At 48.7% G+C, this 17371-nt stretch overlaps 1 protein-coding gene across 1 annotated transcript; it reads right to left on the minus strand.

Moving 5' to 3' along the window:
* Window positions 1-74: 74 nt before the first annotated feature.
* Npr2 (natriuretic peptide receptor 2) lies at window positions 75-17371 on the minus strand (the record flags this gene model as incomplete). The annotated part of the gene is given in 22 exon segments (XM_005400996.2): window positions 75-414; window positions 519-610; window positions 857-955; window positions 1025-1199; window positions 3072-3140; window positions 3294-3417; window positions 3848-3994; window positions 4311-4479; window positions 4557-4712; window positions 4878-5037; window positions 6698-6769; window positions 6871-6975; window positions 7199-7276; window positions 7486-7560; window positions 7723-7843; window positions 8313-8397; window positions 8629-8761; window positions 8978-9072; window positions 9518-9653; window positions 9951-10064; window positions 15352-15557; window positions 16374-17371. Coding segments are annotated over 22 exon segments (3144 nt in total). The 3' UTR covers window positions 75-348.

Here is a 17371-nt window from a genome sequence, read left to right on the forward strand (position 1 = left end):
TTCTGTGAGTCGCTGGGTCCATAACGCATAACCTTTCCTTCAGGTTGCCCCAGCCCAGACTATGACACCATGACTTGTTGTCATTGTTGTTGTTTTATACTTGGCCAAAATATTCTGGTTTAGATACAGATATTTACAGAAGGTAGGGAGGAAAGGAACCAAGTCAGAGAAGGACAGGTATATGTACAAGGCTGAGCTGCAGAGGACTCAACTTCCATATTAGCAGGCTTTTTGTGCACATTTTCCACCTCACATAACAATGTCTGTTTCTGGTGTGTGAAGAAATGGTAGCTACGCCCACCCAGGTACCAGTAGCAGGAGACTGTCTGACTTAGGATAAAGTAAGGTTTACAGGAGTCCAGGAGGTCCTTTTCGCTCTCCGAGGAGCCAGTAAGTTCGCATCTTTCCTTTTCCCTGGAAGCAGGGGAGTGAACATAGATCAAATTTTTTGGTATGAATCCTTTTATCTTCCTTCTTTCACTTCCACCCTCCCTTTCCTCCCCATGGCCTGCCTTTACCTTCATCTCCACATCTCCCCGAAGCTCTAGCTGGAAGCATCCTAGCTCATCCAGTGCATCCTTGGTGGTAGAGGAGACATGGATCTTCAGGGCTGGGGGGTGGGGGGACGGGGGAAAGAAGAGTCGGAGAGAAGGCAATGAAGAATTGATAGTACTGGAGAGCACCTTACCCAACCATGAGGCTGCCTGTCTTCCCAACACATATTCCCTTAGAACAAAAGTGTGCCCAAGGATGAACTTAGGAACTGTGTTCTCTTAAATTGAGACATTCGGAGGAACTCTGAGAAGACGAAAGGAGCAACTGAGGCCGAGGCAGTAGCTAAATGCCAGTGTCTTACCTTGACCGTTAGATTCCATGCGAGAAGCAGTGTTTACTGTGTCTCCAAAAAGACAATAGCGGGGCATCTTCAGGCCAACAACCCCAGCACAAACTGGCCCTAAGAAAAGAAACAGGTTGGGAGAGCCTGGGAAGGGTGGAGACCAGGGACAGTGAGAGTCAGCCTTACCAGTGTGGACCCCTATGCGTAGCCTTAGTTGGTCATGGGGTCGGTGGCGGATGCGGAAGGAAGAAACTGCATCTAGTAATGCTAGGGCCATTCGAGCAATTTCTGGTGCATGGCGTTGACCATTTCGACCTGGGAGACCAGACACCACCATGTATGCATCCCCAATCGTCTCCACCTGATTGAGAAGGGGATTGAAAGGTCACCTCTATCTGTATCAGTGGGATTGAGGAAAGGCACAGGGAGACAAGCTGGGCATCACAAGGAGTCATTCTGACCGCTTGGGAGGCCAGAACACTGACTAGAAAATAAGTGCCATGGTCCTACAAATCTGAGATGAAGGAGAAGTCAACAAAATCCTGACCCCAGCACCTGTAAACATTTGCTGAATGAGTGGACACCCATCTGCAACAGGGCCTGGATAAATAGCTCTGCTGTCAGGAGACAAGAAGCAAGAAAACAGGGTAACCTGAAAAGCACAGAGTTTTGCAAAGAGGTAAAGCAGGCCCAATGAAATGGACCTCACAGCCCAGATTATCAGAGGGTGATAAAATAGGCACTTGACAGGTAATCGTACCAAAACTATGTAAGAGAATGTCCTTGTTTTTATGAAATATACAGTGAATTTTTTAGGAAATATACATTAGGATATATACATTAGGTATTTAGGATGAAGGGATTCTACACTTGAAACTTATACTCAAATGGTTTCAAAAATAGTTACATAAATAGGTTTCTACAGAGAGACACATACACACCCTTCAATACTGGGCTTGAATCCAGGACCTTTGCAATGAGCTGTATTCCCAGCCTGCCCCCCCACTTTTTTAAACTTTTTTTAAATTTTGAGACAGGGTCTCAATCAGTTGCCCAGGCTCAGCTCAAACTTGCAATCCCCTGCCTGAGATTACAAGCATGAGCCACCAAACCTGGCTCCTTTTTATTCTTATTTTGAGACAGTAACTTGCTAGGTTGGGCTTAAACTTTCTATCCTCTTGTCTCAGCGACCCAAAATTCTGAAAATATAGGTATGTGCCACTGTGCCCAGCTATAAATAGGTTTCTTAAAGTAAAAAGAGGAAAATAAAAACAACTGAATCTGGGCAAAGGGTTATGAGAGTTCTTTTGTTATAGAAACAGAGATGATAGAGGAAGCCCAAAAGGAAGGCCCAGGAATAGACATTTATTATCTGCCAAGTGCCATATATAATGTTAGATCCTTTCCATACAACCATACAGCTAATTTTTTTGAACCTGGGGAGCACTGAACTACATCCCCAGCCTCCTCCATTGCATCCTAGCCTTCTATTTTCTCCCTCCCTCCCTCTCTCTCTATCTCTCCTCTCTCTCTGTTTCTCTTTGCAGTTCTGGGGATCAAACCCAGAGCCTTCACACTGAGCTACATCTCCAGACCTTTTTATTTTGAGACCAAGTCTTGCTTAATCACTAAGTTCCCCACTGCAATCAACCTTTTGATCCTCAGCCTCCTGAGTAGCTGACATTACAGCCTTGAGCCACCACACCTGACAACTAATCTATTATCCCCATTTTAAATATAAAACAACTGAGACTCGGGGAGATTCTGCTCCTCAGCCAGAGCCACCCAACTACACAGCCAGTATTCAAATCCAGCTCATTTTTACTCTCAAGGACAATAAAACCTTCTCTCTACCAATGCAATGACTTCAACAAAAAGCATTACAACCTTTACCCATAGCTTGACCTTCACTCCACTAAATCAATCTGTGCCTACGTTTGGAGAAGGCACCAAACGTAGTGTCTGGAGAAGAAAATGGATAAGCTGTGTATCCCCAGGCAGATAAGGAATAAAGCTTATGATGGTTCTGATTAGGGAGCCCTAAGGATTCACAAGGAATTAGGCCCAAGTGTACATTTACAATGCTGGAGCCACATCCATCCACAGAGTGTACACCATCAGTAGGATGCTGGAGACCCTGGAGGAGAACTAACTATGGAGTAAGGAAGGTGTGGGGGGAGTTCAGAGCCTAGGTTTTAAAGGGGTCACTGTAGAAGGGCAGCCCAGCTCTCACCTTGTAGACGTCAAAGTTGTCAATTATGGCATCAAAGCAGGTATACAGGTCATTAAGAAGTGTCACCACCTAACAGGATGGGAAAGCAGAGGCCCTGAAATTCATGCCCAACTTACTAATTCTGAATCCATGAACCATAACAATGTATGGGAGCTCTAGAACAAAGGAGTCTTCCCTGTTATCGATGAAGCCCAGGTCCCTATCCCACCCTTGACCGCTCACCTGCATGGGGGTGCTCTCAGCTGACAGTGCTGTGAAGCCAACGATGTCACTGAAGTAGATGGTAACACTGTCAAAGGCCTCAGCCTGTACCGTCTCTCCCCGCTTTAACTGCTCTGCCACAGAGCTAGAAAGCAAGAGTACAGTATAAGCCCAGCTCTAAGAAAGATGGTTGTAGGGGGCAGGGAGCAAAAAGGTAGGTGGTTGCAGCAAAGTGGCTGAAAAGTTCCCTGGAACATGGTAAGCTGTATCTGTGGTGGAGGGCTACAAGGGGATCTGCATGTAGAGGCAAGGTATCTCAAGCTGGGAATATTTTACATAGAGTTGTTAAAGCAAAGGCAAGGTGTAGTGTCCTAGGGAGCAATGTGAAGCTAGCAAGAGGACAGCTCATTGGAGACAAAATGAAAATGTTTAGTCTACAGTCAGAAGGGGTCACTGTCGAGACAAAATAAATGGGTTCTGAGGGTGGGAGGTGAGTTTTCAGGAAGCTGATGGAGGTAAAACCCAACACAGTTGAATCCCAAAGGAAAATTTAAGGAGCGGGTCAAAGGTCTCACTGGGGTAGAATTTGGTAGAGCAGAGCCTCAGCCTTGCGTTTCTCCTCCAGATAGGCCTGTGTGCGTTCTTCCACCAGCTTCTCCAGGTTATTGGCATACTGTTCCATGCGCAGCAGGAGGTTGTCCAATATGCTGGTGCCACCCTCTCTGCAGGGAAGCCCGGTTATGGCATCTGCTTTAAGATTCTTTGTTTTTTTTAGACAGGGTCTTGCTTTGTAATGCAGGCTGGCCTTGAACTCACTATGTAACCCAGGCTGGCCTCAGACTTTCTGTGCTCCTCCTGCCTCATCTTTCCAGGTGCTAAGATTACAGACATGTGCCACCATGCCTGGTGTTGCAAGATTCTTAAGAACCTTGGGACTTCATATCCAATCCACCCTTTGGCCCCACCCCCCCACCTTATTCACCAAGTTTAATGAGGCTTCTGTCCCTCAGTAGTTCATGCCCCCTGGTGCCCTCTCACTTGTTAAAACGGCGAATGAAGCCTTTGATCTGTCCAAAATCTGGCCGCTCAGCTGGGTCCTGGGCCCAACATCGCTCCATCAACATAACTAGCTCTTCATTCAGTTGGGTCCGGTCAATGGTTGGCCGAAAATATGGTCGCTGACCATTTCGGACCTTCTGGACAATCTCTAAGGGTGATGAAAGGTTTGGATGAAGGACAGGGTCCCCTGGGAGGAAGCTGCTATGAGTAGTAATTGACTCTCACCTTTAGGGCTGAGGTCCAGGCCCTCCAAGTAGAAAGGACCACTGCGAAGTGCTATCTCCTGTAGAATGATCCCAAAACTGTACACATCAGCCTTCTGCATTCCTGTGGTTGGCAGGGGGTTCCCACTGAGCAGTTCTGGGGCAGTCCACAGCTTCTCTGAAAAGAAAACCAGGCTGGCCACACCCCAAAATAGGGTACCCCAAGCTCACCTAGGCTCACCCACATATCGCTGTTACTCCATGTCTCTCTCCCACCCTCTCTTGGTGGAAATGATCATGGCCAGAGAAAACATAAAAAGTAGGTTGTACGGGCAGGCCTCACTGGCATAGAGGGCGTGGCTGTCGTCAGGTTCAGCAGTTGATCGGAAGCTGGCCAGGCCATAGTCTGTGATTTTGAGCACAAAACGACTATCCACCACACAGTTGGAGGACTTGAGGCTTCCATGAGATGATATAATGCTGTTGTGGAGAAAGGCCATGCCCTGCAAGATACAGATCAAGTATCTAGATCACATCTGGCTAGATGACCCCCTCCCATGAGGTGGGCACTAGCTAGCTGCCTAAAGATCTTGGGGCCATAACAAGGTGATTTTGGAAGTCATCCCTTAAAGCACCATTTTACCCAAGGAAGCAGGCAAAATAGGAGGGTAACCTCTTTCTGGTACTGTAAATAGTATATAGGTAGCCAGGCACCAGGGATAGAAAAAATGCTTAAGAGCAAGGATAAGGAGAGCTATGAAGTACTACCCTGGAAAGAACAGGCATCTTCTGAATAGTGAAGAGAACAGAACTATGAGGGTGAGTTCCAAGAATATTGTGCATCCCTGGTGGCTTCAGATGTCTGGCGGCTACTTAGGAAGACATGGCCTGAGAGGGAGGGGCAAGGTAGCTCCATGCACCAAGGAAGACTAAGATGCTATAAACCCGAATGTATAAACATGCAGGCAAGTCAGGGTGGAGGAGGAATGTGCTGTAACAGAGGGGATGTTGGACCAGAGAGGAAGTAGAAAAAGCAGTAAATTAAAAAAACTTGGAAAATGGATGAATGTACTAAGATACAGTTGCCAAGCCAATGCAGAAGCTGAAACTACTGACTCAGTGTGGTCAGAAATGAGAGCAACCTTTGCCTCCAAGGAGCTAAAATGTAAGTCTTAAGAGGGCAGGACTGTGCTTCTCAAAAACCCTGCAACCCAACCCATGTCAGTACAAGTGGGACAGAAAAAGTATAGATGGTTCTGTATGCTAATCAAGACATCTCTGTCTAAATGTTTATCTCTCAACTTGAACAATTCATAACTAGTCTCAGTGAGCTCTATTTATTCCTGTTAGAATCAGAAAAATCTTTGGGAATCTCCAAAGTTGTGAATTTACTTGTGGAAACTATGCAAAGGATACCTTCTAAACCATTTTCTATCCGATCATTGTTCTCTCAAAAGTCATATTTTTCTCATCATCACACCTCTAATTGAACACTTCATCAACTTTACCTAGTATTTTTCTCTCATTTGATGGCAAACTTTCACACATTAAATAAAATTATAACTTCATCAAAACTGAGCAGAAACCAAAGCCAGCTTCAGGGATGGTGCAGGGAGATCCATTAGGCCTGCTTGCTGGCTATGAGAACACCTGTCCAGCCTATGCAGAAGTCAAGTTTATGCCTCCACAATTCATGGGCCTCTGGGTCATTTCCAAATAGTGAGAACCTGGAAAAATAACAATTTGGTGCAATTTTTTTTTTTTTTTTTTTGGTTTCTCTTAGTTTAAACTTCAGTTTCTAAACAAAAGAATAGACATCCCACATACTGGTCAGAGAGTAAAATGATAAAAAGAAAAGCAAGAGACAAATATGTTTGGAGACTTCACTCATCTTTTCCCAAACGGATTTAATATGAGCTTTTAGGGATAAAAGAGATGCCAGAGGGCCAGGGATATAGCTCAGCGGCATAAGCATCTGCCTGGTAAGCACAAGGTCCTGAGTTTGATTCCCAGTTCCGAAAAAAGAAAACGGGGGTGCTGGGGATTTAGCTCAGTGGCACAGCGCATGCCTGGCAAGCGTGAGGTCGTGAGTTAGATTCCTGGTACTGGAAAAACAAAAAAACAAAAAAAATAAATAAATAAAAGAAAATGGGCAAGACTTACCTTAACAAGATCATTAATGAGAGAATAACGAAACATCCAGTCCAAGTTGATGCTGTCATTTTCTAGAATGTCCTGGTAAGCGACACAGAGTAGATCATGTGTGTTCCAGCCCCATCAGCTGTCACTTGGCAGAGTAGTGTAACTTTGGCCCCCCACCCACACCGGCCCCTCACCTGCAGGCTTCCTCGAGGACAGTACTCAGTGACTATGCAAATGTTGGGGGGGTCTATGCAAGCCCCAATGAAGCGGGTGAGGTGGTTGAACTGGACGTCTCTCATCTAGCAGAAAAACAATGGGAAGGTCAAGAAAACCGAATGAACTAAAAATGAGACACAGAAATCTACCATTACAAGTGAGGACCTTTTAGTTGTACCTGTAACTTAAAATCACTTATAAATAACCCCCTTGCCTTCCTTGCCAAAGTTTCTACCCCAAAGTCATCCCTTTTCCTCTTCCTCTCCCTCTCCACCCCTCACCCACAAGCCATACTCTATTACATACGTGTTTGAGTTCAAACAGAACCTGCCGAGTCAGCTCAATGCGCTTCTTATTCACGTGTTTAATGGCAACAACATTTCCCTGATGGTGAAGGTGGAAGAGAAAAAGAAAAATGTGCATCAGAAGAAGTTTCTGGATGCTAAGACGCACCGGAGAACTGTAAGAATATCCAGGAGCTCAGCTGGGCACAGAGAGGGACTATGAGAAGCAGAGGTTCAGGGGCAGAGATGGCAGATGGGGATGAGACAGGATGAAATGGTAGGGACCAGAACAAGCAGATGACTGTTCACCTTGAAGTGACCGGTGTTGGCAAAGATCTGGTATTTCCCATGGGCTGTCATGAGCGAGCCGTAACTGGATCCCCGCTGGGGCCAAGGGCAACATGGAGGCGGAAGGATGAAAGGAACATTAGATGGTGGTGGTAGTGCAGGGGCTATCATTACAGGCCAATGTGCTGGGAAAGATCCAGGGTAAGAAAGGACAGGAACTCAGAGGGAGGTGGAGGGACAGCTGAGACAAGGGCTCACCAGTGACAGTGTGAGGCGACTCCCTGCACCTTTGTGATAACGCTCTGAGTTGCCAAACTGCAGTTCTTCCCAGCGAATGCGCCACAACATGCTAGCCAGCTCCTTCTCCAGCATCAGCTTTCTGTAAGGACTGCACACCTCAGCTGACTGGCAAACCCAATCCTGCCACCCCCTCAGCCAACCACGGAGTTGCCAGGCCATCCCTGCAGCTCCTGAAGCAGGAACAACAGATACACCCACAGACCAGACTAGAAGATGCAGACATCCTGTCTGCACATCTGGCACATGCCTGTGTGCACTCACGAACACAGAGGTTGGAGGTACAAGTTTTTAAAATGGGAGCATCCATAGAAAATGTTTACACTAAACCCTACTTAATACACCCAAGTCAAAATCAAAAGTGGAACAAACACCTAGGCTGAAGAGACAACCAAAGACATAGGCAGGAGAGGAACATGTCTAGTATTAAGTCTAAGAGGCAACCGCCACAGGAGGAGACTTGTGGCCCCTTCCCGTTACAGGGACCCCTGGCTGTGGCCATGTGCCCATAAGGAAGGAAGGAATAGGTCAGTGGAAAATCCAGAACTTACCGGAAAATTAGGAAGCTGGAAACACCAAACATGATGAAGGTTATTCCTGTGCCCAGAGCCACAATTGCCAGAGTGGAAAGTGGAGCTGAAGGGGAGAGAGAGACCCTGAGAAAGACTGTGAGGGCAGTGGTTCTAAGAATGGGGAGGGCAGAGACATAGGTACAGGGACAGACAGATTTCTTGAGGGAAAGAGGTGAAGAGGAAGGGCTGTAGATTAGAGACAAAAACATAGCTAAGAGTGGGGAGTCGGCAAGGGTAGAGGTAAACTGGAAAATATAGGGAGGAAGGGTTGCTCCCAGCCCCTGCACACACCCACTTTTATCACAGGATGGGTCGTCCACATCAAAGGCACAAGGGGGGTTGTCCAAGGGGGGGGCCCCCTTCACCCAGGGAATAGGCCGTCCTGTCCACCAAATCTGCTTCTCGGCTCCTGAGTAGTGGGCTGCGGGCTGTGAGGAAGCAGAACACTGGGCCCCCAGGCCTGCTCCCACCAGCCTCCTCCCCGGGCCCAGCCATTCTGCTGCTCATCTCCACAGGTGCCCACCCAGCCGGGACCGGGGAAACGTAAGTCCATGCACCAAGAACTTTTGATTCTGCTCCCACTGCACCCCTGAAAGCTGGATTTTGCAGGGCCACATTCTTTTCCCTGCCCGCTCCCCCATCACCTGAAAGTCGCCAGAATCCAAGTCTCCCATTGCCCACAGGACAAAGTCAGTCTCCCGGTCATTGTTCTTGTCCATAACAACAAGTCCAGTTACACCTAGAATAGAAAAGAGTGCCCCTTGCTTGCAGATTAGCCCTAGGCCCTTCTACACCCAAATCCTCCCAGCATGCCTCAGAGTTCATCCCCTCCTGTCCTTGATGTGTGTCCACCTCAGCCATGCTTGGGACCCCTACTGCCTCTCCCTGCTGCCCCTACTGTATTGCTTCTGCCTGCTCCACCTGGGGCCTGATACCATCCTTGAAGCCTCTATATGCTCTTCCCCTACTTTTTTTTTTGTGGTTACTGGGAATTAAACCTATAGCCTTTGAAATGAACCATATCCCCAGCACCCCCTTTTTATTTATTTATTTATTTTTAGACAGAGTCCACTAAATTGCCCAGGCTAAGCTCAAACTTTCAATCCTCCTGCCTCAGCCTCTCAAGAGTCCTGGGATTACAGATGCGGGTCATGGTGCCCAGTTTATCTCCCCCTCTTTATTACCATGGTATCTTCGTCCCTGCATCTTCTCCACAATTCGAAGTCCATCTTCCCGGGTGCCTCCTTCCTGTATTGTCTCGTTCAGGACTTCAGCATAGAGCAAGATCCCATCATAGAAGCAGCCAGCGATGAGGTTCATCTGGGAGTGGTAACTTTATCACTGCTCTTCAAATGTCCCGCAAGGCTCCTGAGCCCCTCTCTCATCCATGGACTGTCTGTCTACCTCTTCTCTCTTCTGGTTCATTTTCTTCCCTCCTCTCATTCCTAAAGTACCACCCGTCCCTAACTGGTCCCTCGGGCAGAAGGAAATATCCTGGATGGAGTGGACAGCCCCAAAGTGGGACTTGCTCCACTGCCAAGATTTGCAGCTGATTTGGGGAAGGGACCCCTTCCTTGCAGCCTGGCATGGCTCTCAAGGAAAGAGAGATCTACTCACCAGGGACGGGGCCAACTCCACACCAAAATCTTCCCGGGCTCTCATCAGCAGGCGATTCTGGAAGTCCTGGTACTCAGGATTTGGGGGTTCTCGGTATGTGATCACCAGTACAGTCTGCAGCAGTCAGCAGCACAGAGAAGAGTGAACAGAATTCAAGATTTCCGTAAGAGGAAGACAGGAGGTGGAATCGAGAAGCCTGGCAAAATATACATGATGTAAAATACACACGGGGGAGTCTAAAGACTGAAAAAGCACTAAACTCTGTGGAGAGGGCAGGGAGCACCACTCCATGAAAGGCAGATAGGTCCGGGAAGCAGTCGATGAAGTCAACTCCATCCCAAACCTGTCACCCTCCTGAACTTCCTCCCACCACCAGGCCTCCCACCAGGCCACCACAGATCTCAGAGATTCCTCCAGGCCATGCTCTTTGGGTAGTTGTCACTACTAAGGATGACACCAATCAACACTTCCTGTAGGAGGTGTTCATTACTATTAATGCTGTCAGATAAATGCTGACTTTTTCATGTGGGCCACGTGCATGAAATCCCTCCATACAGTGAATTAAAGTGATTCTAGGGCCTGTGGCAACTAGAGAAAATGCTTCAAGAGAATGACTCCGCCTGTTAAAAGCTGCAAGTTCATGCATTTATCATGTATGAAACACCGGGCCAGGGATACAGCTCAGTGGCATAAGTGCCTGCCTGGCTAGTCCTGAGTTCAATTCCTGGTACAAAAAAATCATAAATCATGTATGGAACACCTAGTAAGCAGCACGCTCCTGTTTACTAAGTAGCAGACGTATCACTGGGATACACAAGTCACTGCCCCCACACACTGCATAGGTAAACAGAGGATACGTGTGCTCTCAAACATGTACACATCTCACTCACACATGAGTCAGCAGGTCTCTGCCCCCACCCAAGTCCTGCCTGTGTCCTAGAAGCTCTGTGTGTTTCTACTTCCTTGGTGCTGGACTTCAGGCCACAGAGGCAGAGCCCAGCCTCCACTTAGTCAGAAAACTGGCCTTGCAATTTCAGGAAAGACTTCAATATACTATGTGAAACCCAATTTTGTAAAATGATAGGTTAAAATCTATTAATTTCTACTAGTTTTTGTTCATTCTTGTAGAAAGTACACACGGACCACAAAGATACTAGGTATATCCCAGATTGTCTATAATCTCTTCATTCCAGACAGGAAATAATGAAATCAATTTCTAATATGCACTGATTATATTAGACTGGAGTTTGCTTTAAAATATAATTACTTTTACTGGAGTATCTTGGAACTTGGTGACACACTTGTAATATTCCATTCAGAGGCCAAAAAAAAAAAAGGTAGGGGAGGGGATAGGGCTGGTAGGGTTCATTTGGTAGTACTTGTTCCAAAAATAAAAGAAAAATAGAGCAGAACATTATTGACAAACAATGTAAAAAGCAGCAGAAAAAACAAAAGAAACAAAAACCCCACAATAGTATACCGTGCAATCCCAGCACTCTGGGAGGCTGAGGCAGGAGTATCACAAATTTGAGTTCAGTCTGGGCAACTTAGCAACTTAGAAAGATTCCCCAAAATAAAAAAGACTGGGGATGCAGCTCAGTGTGAGCCCTGGGCTCAATCCCCATGTAAAAATAAAACAAAAACAGGCAAGTGCTGCCCAAAATGAGTTCAGTGATGAGTGCAAACCAAGAATGCACCCAGGAAACGTGCCTCTGCGGGTGCCTCCCACTCAGATCTGCTCTGACAACTGCAGGGGGTGCTGCCAGAAACAGCCTGAAGAGAAGAACAGTTTCGCAGAAGAGTCCACCTCACGCTCTGAGTGTAGTGTCCACCTTCCATTCTTGCTGAAGTGTGTCCCCCTGTGACACACTGTCGTGTTGGTCACCTGGGTTGTGACGTCTTGCCTGGACTTCTAACCCTGCAGTCCCCAGCTTCCCAGTCTGGGCCTCTGGATTCTCAGAGCCTGATAATTTGCTTATTTAGTTCTACTCTTTCAACTTTTCTTCCCATTTTTGTTCATCACCTTGGTATATAGCACCTGCTGGCTTTTCTCCAAGCAAGACAGAATTGCTAGTCCTATTCTCTCTCTCCCCAGTGTGGCCGGGCATAGTGGTGCACACCTGTAATCCCAGCACTTGGGAGGCTGAGACAGGAGGATCACAAGTTTGAGGTCAACATGGGTTACATAGTGAGTTCAAGGCCAGCCTGAAATACACAAGGAGACCCTGTTTCCAAAAAGAAATGTATGAAATACCTATTACATGTAGATACTTAGAATGCAAAGCTGAACATAATCCCTGCCCTCAAGCAGCTCTGGCTAAGTCAGAGACAAAAGTCATGTCAACATACTTAATTTCAGAGCTTTCTCCCCCAGGAGTTGGTATCCAGCCTGTGCCGGCACTTCTGCCTTAAGTGTACCTTTGCCCTGGAAAGGCTTTGGACACCTATGCCAAGGCCTCCTCACATCACCGACCACCTTTTCCAGGCCAGCCTAGCTCTGGGACCTGATGGAGGGGCGCTGTTTTACCCTTGGCTGGAGCTGACCGCCCGAATTCCCCACCCCATACTCTGCACCAGCACTGGCAAAGAACGAGGACACCTTTGTCAGATGCTCTCTGTCACCCATCCCCGCCCAAGTCTTGTTTTCCCCTTAGTGGATTCTTGACTGCCCATTTCCCTTCTCCTGTAGGGAAATTTCCCTCCTTTTTCCTGTCTGAATAAGGCCTAAAGTGACGGGAGGTGAGAATTCATTGGTATAATTGATTGTTAACTGACTGAGGCCCTCCTCCCCCTACTCTAAATGCTAGGTTCCCTTGGATGGCAGGAATTCTCACACAAGAAAGAAGTTTTTCTTCTTAAAAAAAAAAAAGTGGGATCTATCCCAGAAGGTTGTAGAGTTCTCCATCTGGGAGTGTCATAGATCTTCCTCAATCACATTAGCTAATGTATAATACACTCACTGTTAATCTTCTCACACAATTCTCACTGCATTTTCTTCCCCCACTTCAAAACACTTATCACAATTTGTTTCTGTATTTGTATTTACTTGTTTATTAGCTGTCTCTCCTACTAAATAAACTCCAAAAAGCCAGGAATTATATCTATTATATTCTCCACCACACACCTATACCTAGTAGTCACTGGGACATGATAGGTGCTCAGTAAGTACTAATGGAATGGGGGCCGGGGATGTGGCTCAATGGCACAGTGCCTGCCTGGCAAGTGCAAGGTCCTGTTCAATTCCCACTACCAAAAAAAAAAAAAAAAAAATACTAATGGAATGAGTCAGTCTTCAAATGAATCAAACACAGCCTGAATAGTATATTCTAGGACAGACAGAATTGAGCAGTAGAAAATTCACCCTGCCTGGCAAGTGCAAGTCCTGTTTTGATTCCTGGTACCAAAAAAAAAAAAAGGAAAGAAAAGAAAATTAAGGGGCTGGGGATTTAGCTCAGCGGCACAGTGCCTGCCTAGCAAGCGCAAGGTCGTAAGTTTGATTCCCGGTACCGGAAAAAAAAACAAAAAAACAAAAATTAATCAACTTGGGGATTCAGGCCTTGTTTCCTAGAAGTCAAAACAACTGGTCTGAATCTTAAAGAATATGGAAGCATTATCCAGACACAAAAGGTGAGAAGGTTTCAGGAAAAAATTATAGCATAAACATAACCTGTCCTGCTAGTGCCCATGTTCAAGTGTGACAGCCACAGACTCATACTCAGGCATGCAAACAGATAATGTCATTCACAGTCGGACACACTCATCAGTCACAACCAAATATATAATCACAGCCACATAAAACCTTACTCACTGGAGAAGAATGGCCACCCAGGTCCAGCTCCTACACATCTACTTAGAACCAAAGAATCTCAGAGCGAAAAGCACGTTAAGTTCCTGCCAAAAGCCATCTCAAATTCTTTTTGAGGAAATGCTCATACACATAAATCAGTGAAAACTTGGTAAGGGGACCAGAGAAATGTTCATGGGCATAATTTTGTGAGGCAGAGATGTGGGCAAGAGAAGAAAGAACACTGCAGACAAAAGGGGCAAAAGGCACAAAGGTCTGAGGGCAGGAGGGTCCCAGGCTGGGGACACTTGGAGGAGGTCTAGTGGGCTGCAGTTCTGGGCACCAGGACACTGGGAACTGAAGCTGAGATGGTGGGCTGAGAACAGGCTGTGGACTTTTTTTTTTTTTTTTTTTTTTTTTGAGACAGGGTCTCACTATGTAGTCCAGCCTGGCCTTGAGCTCACTATGAGCCCAGGCTAGCCCTGAACTCATGGCAATCCTCCTGCTTCAGCCTCCCCAGTGCTGGGATTACAGGCATGCACCAGCACTCCCAGCTGACTAATGGTGTTCTGATAAACATACAAGATTTTATTCTGTAGGAAACAAGTCATTGAAAGTTTGGAGCAGAGGAGAAAAATGAACAGAGTCATGCCAACCCTCTACACGAATTCTCCCTAAATCCTCTTTTTCCACTCCCACTACCATCACTCTCATTCAAGCTCTATTACCTCACTCCTTTCTAACCTATTGGTTGGTCTCACCACCTAGTCTCTTTCTTTTATAATCCAACCTGAATTCTGTCACTATATTTATCTTTTTAAAAATGTCAAGATGGGGGCTGGGGATTTAGCTCAGGGGCACAGCGCCTGCCTGGCAAGCAAGAGGTCTTGAGTTCAATTCCCGGTACCAGAAAAAAAAAAAACAAAAAAAAAGTCAAGATCCCAAATTTGAGTCCCAGTGACTTAAGGTTTAGAGCTCTCCTTAATCTAATTACACCTTTGCAATTTTACTTCCTGTATGATTATAATTGACTACTTCTTTCTTATCAGTATCTTCCAAGTCCCCCAAACACATCCATCCCTATCTTTTTTTGTCTTTGAGCAGGCCACCTGGATACCCTCCTGCACTGTGAACATGACGTCTTCCGTTAAAGTCATGAGAGAACCTCTTTTCCTTTACAAAGGGCTCCCCTAAGCCCGTCCACATGGACTCTCCCACAAGAGTTCTCAGTTTCTGTCTGAGGCACAGAATCACACTTTTTCTTGAACTCTGTCTTACTATACCACAGCTGTCTTGCCTCACCGAAAGAAAAGAAGCCCTCCAGCAGCTCAGATCTCTTCCCCAACGTTTCTCCCCCATGGTCTAGCCTACTACTGGTATTTAGGAAGTCAGTATCTAGGATCCTTGCCACTGGCCAAAGTCAGTCAGACACACCAAAGTCACGAAGCTGGGGAAGGAGAATTAGTGATACTAGACTCCAAATGTTTCTGTTCGTTTTGCTTTCATAGCTCACAACTTCTGCTCTGTTCCTGGGGTCTACGTGGGGGTCTTAGGAGAGACAGAGACTCTAACCACGTGCTTCTTCCCCTCCTCCTTCAGCTTGGGCTCAGATGATACCTGAAAGGCCTCTCTGAGGGCCTGGGTTTGCTCCTGGGTGCGATTGTCCTGCCAGGGCCGGCCTGTAGAGCGTGTGGGGCCCGCACGGAGACTCTCCCCAAAGACATCCAGGTAAAAGAAGACATAGTCCCCATTGGTCAGGTTCTCCCTCTGGGCCTGGAGCAGGATCTCGTGCAGCATCTCCAGAGGGCCGCAGATGTACACAACTGGGGTCAGGCACATGACAGAGCACCCTGAGAAAGCATCCGCTCCCTGTGCACCCCTCTGAGGAGCACCCCCTCTCTGAGTCATGCACATGGCCCTCTTTAGCAAGACAGTGCCCCAACAATAGGTGGTCAGCAGGCCAGCAGCAGATGCTCCCCAACCTCCCCCAGCCCCTGTCGTCAGTACCCTGGGGCCACGTGGACCATCTGGCAGGAGGCAGAGGCTGACTCTGGACCCCAGAGGAAAACAGCAATCACACAGCTCCCCCTTTCCCCGGAGGCCTGCTCCCTGCTCCTCACCAGCCCCCCCGCCCCCCGCCCGCCCCAGCCTCAGGCCCACTCTTCCCTCCTTTCCCCAGGCTCACAGATACTGGCTGATCTAATCCGCCTGTCTCAGGGTGAGCTTTGTCCGCCTTCCTTCCCCGACCCCATCTGCTGAGCCCTGAACCGGTTATGGAGTCTTCTCTGCCTTTACAAGGCTACAGGTTCTTGAAGCCCAGCCTGCTTGGTCTCTGCTCACACACCGGCACACACTTCAAAGCGGCCAGCGGCCAGGTCCGCTGTTCTAGGACACCCACATTGCCTCTCCAAACTGAGCACCCCAGTACCAGTTCTCCGGAGACAGTCTCCACCCTGCTTGATTCATCTGCTCCTAAAGTCCCCAGCCCCTCGGAACACCGCGCCTTCTCACAGGTGCCCTGACCACAGTCTCTTCTCCGCCACTGCACCACACACAGCTCCTTGGGCCTGACTCCACCTCCAGTTTCCCAAAGCTGAGCCGCACTGACACAGGGACCCTCCGCCCCGGCCCTAACTCACTGCGCCCGTTGGCCCGGATGAAGTGGGTGGCCTGCTCAGGGCCCCCCGGCTCACGGGCGTACACCTGGTGCTGCACGCTGAGGTTGCTGCCCTGCAGGGCCTCAAAGACGCCCTCGATGGTGAAGTAGTGAGGCCGGTCGTCTGTGCGGGCGTCCAGGTACAGCAAGGCGGCGCGGGCCGTCCAGTTGAAGTGCCCGTGCAGCGTCACTACAAACTCGCCCAGCTTGGGAGCAGAGGGCCCCGTGCGAACCAGAGTGCGATAGTGCTCGTTCTTCGCGGCGAACCCAGAGGCCACCGCACCCGCAGTCAGCAGGGGAAGACGCCAGTGTGAGGCAAAGCGGGCCACAGAGGCAGCGGGGTACACGCAGCCCGGGCCCAAAAGAAGGTCAGGGTCGTGGTACAGCTTGAGGTCCACAGCGCGCAGCGGTGCCAGGTACTCAGAGCAGGCGCCATCTAGTTCGGAGCTGACAAACCGCAGGTCCACGGGCAGCGCCCGGCCCAGCGCCTCCACAGCCAGTGCCACAGCAGGACCCACCCGTGGCCAGGCCCAAGCGTAGCTCAGGTTGTGTTCTGGCAGCACCACTGCCAGCGTCAGGTTCTGCGCCCCTGGAGGATGCACCCCACCTGCCAGGGCTGCCACCACCAGCAGCAGTGATGGCAGTGCCATGGGGATAAAGCCGCAGCGCCACCACCCCCAGACCCTGGGGCCACTCTGGCCTACCGGGCAGGCACGAGCGCCACCCAGCCGGGAGCCTGCGAGGGCGGCCAGGAGGAGAGGTGGGGACAAGCTGGATGCGGAGTGCTGGGACCGAGGGGAAACCGGAGCAAGCCTCAGGGTGGGAGCGGCGCCACCAGCCTAGGGCAAGCACGGAGGACCAGGGGGCGGGCGGCGGGAGGAAGGAGGGGCCGAGGCGGCCTGCGACAGGGATGCGGACAGCGAGGGCCGAGGCGGCCTGGCGAGTGCACAGCCGCGGACACGGGGACCCGGGCCTGGGCCG

This window comes from Chinchilla lanigera, unplaced genomic scaffold, assembly GCF_000276665.1.
Source record: "Chinchilla lanigera isolate Chin_1 unplaced genomic scaffold, ChiLan1.0 scaffold00071, whole genome shotgun sequence".
In the NCBI taxonomy this organism is placed as follows: domain Eukaryota; kingdom Metazoa; phylum Chordata; class Mammalia; order Rodentia; family Chinchillidae; genus Chinchilla; species Chinchilla lanigera.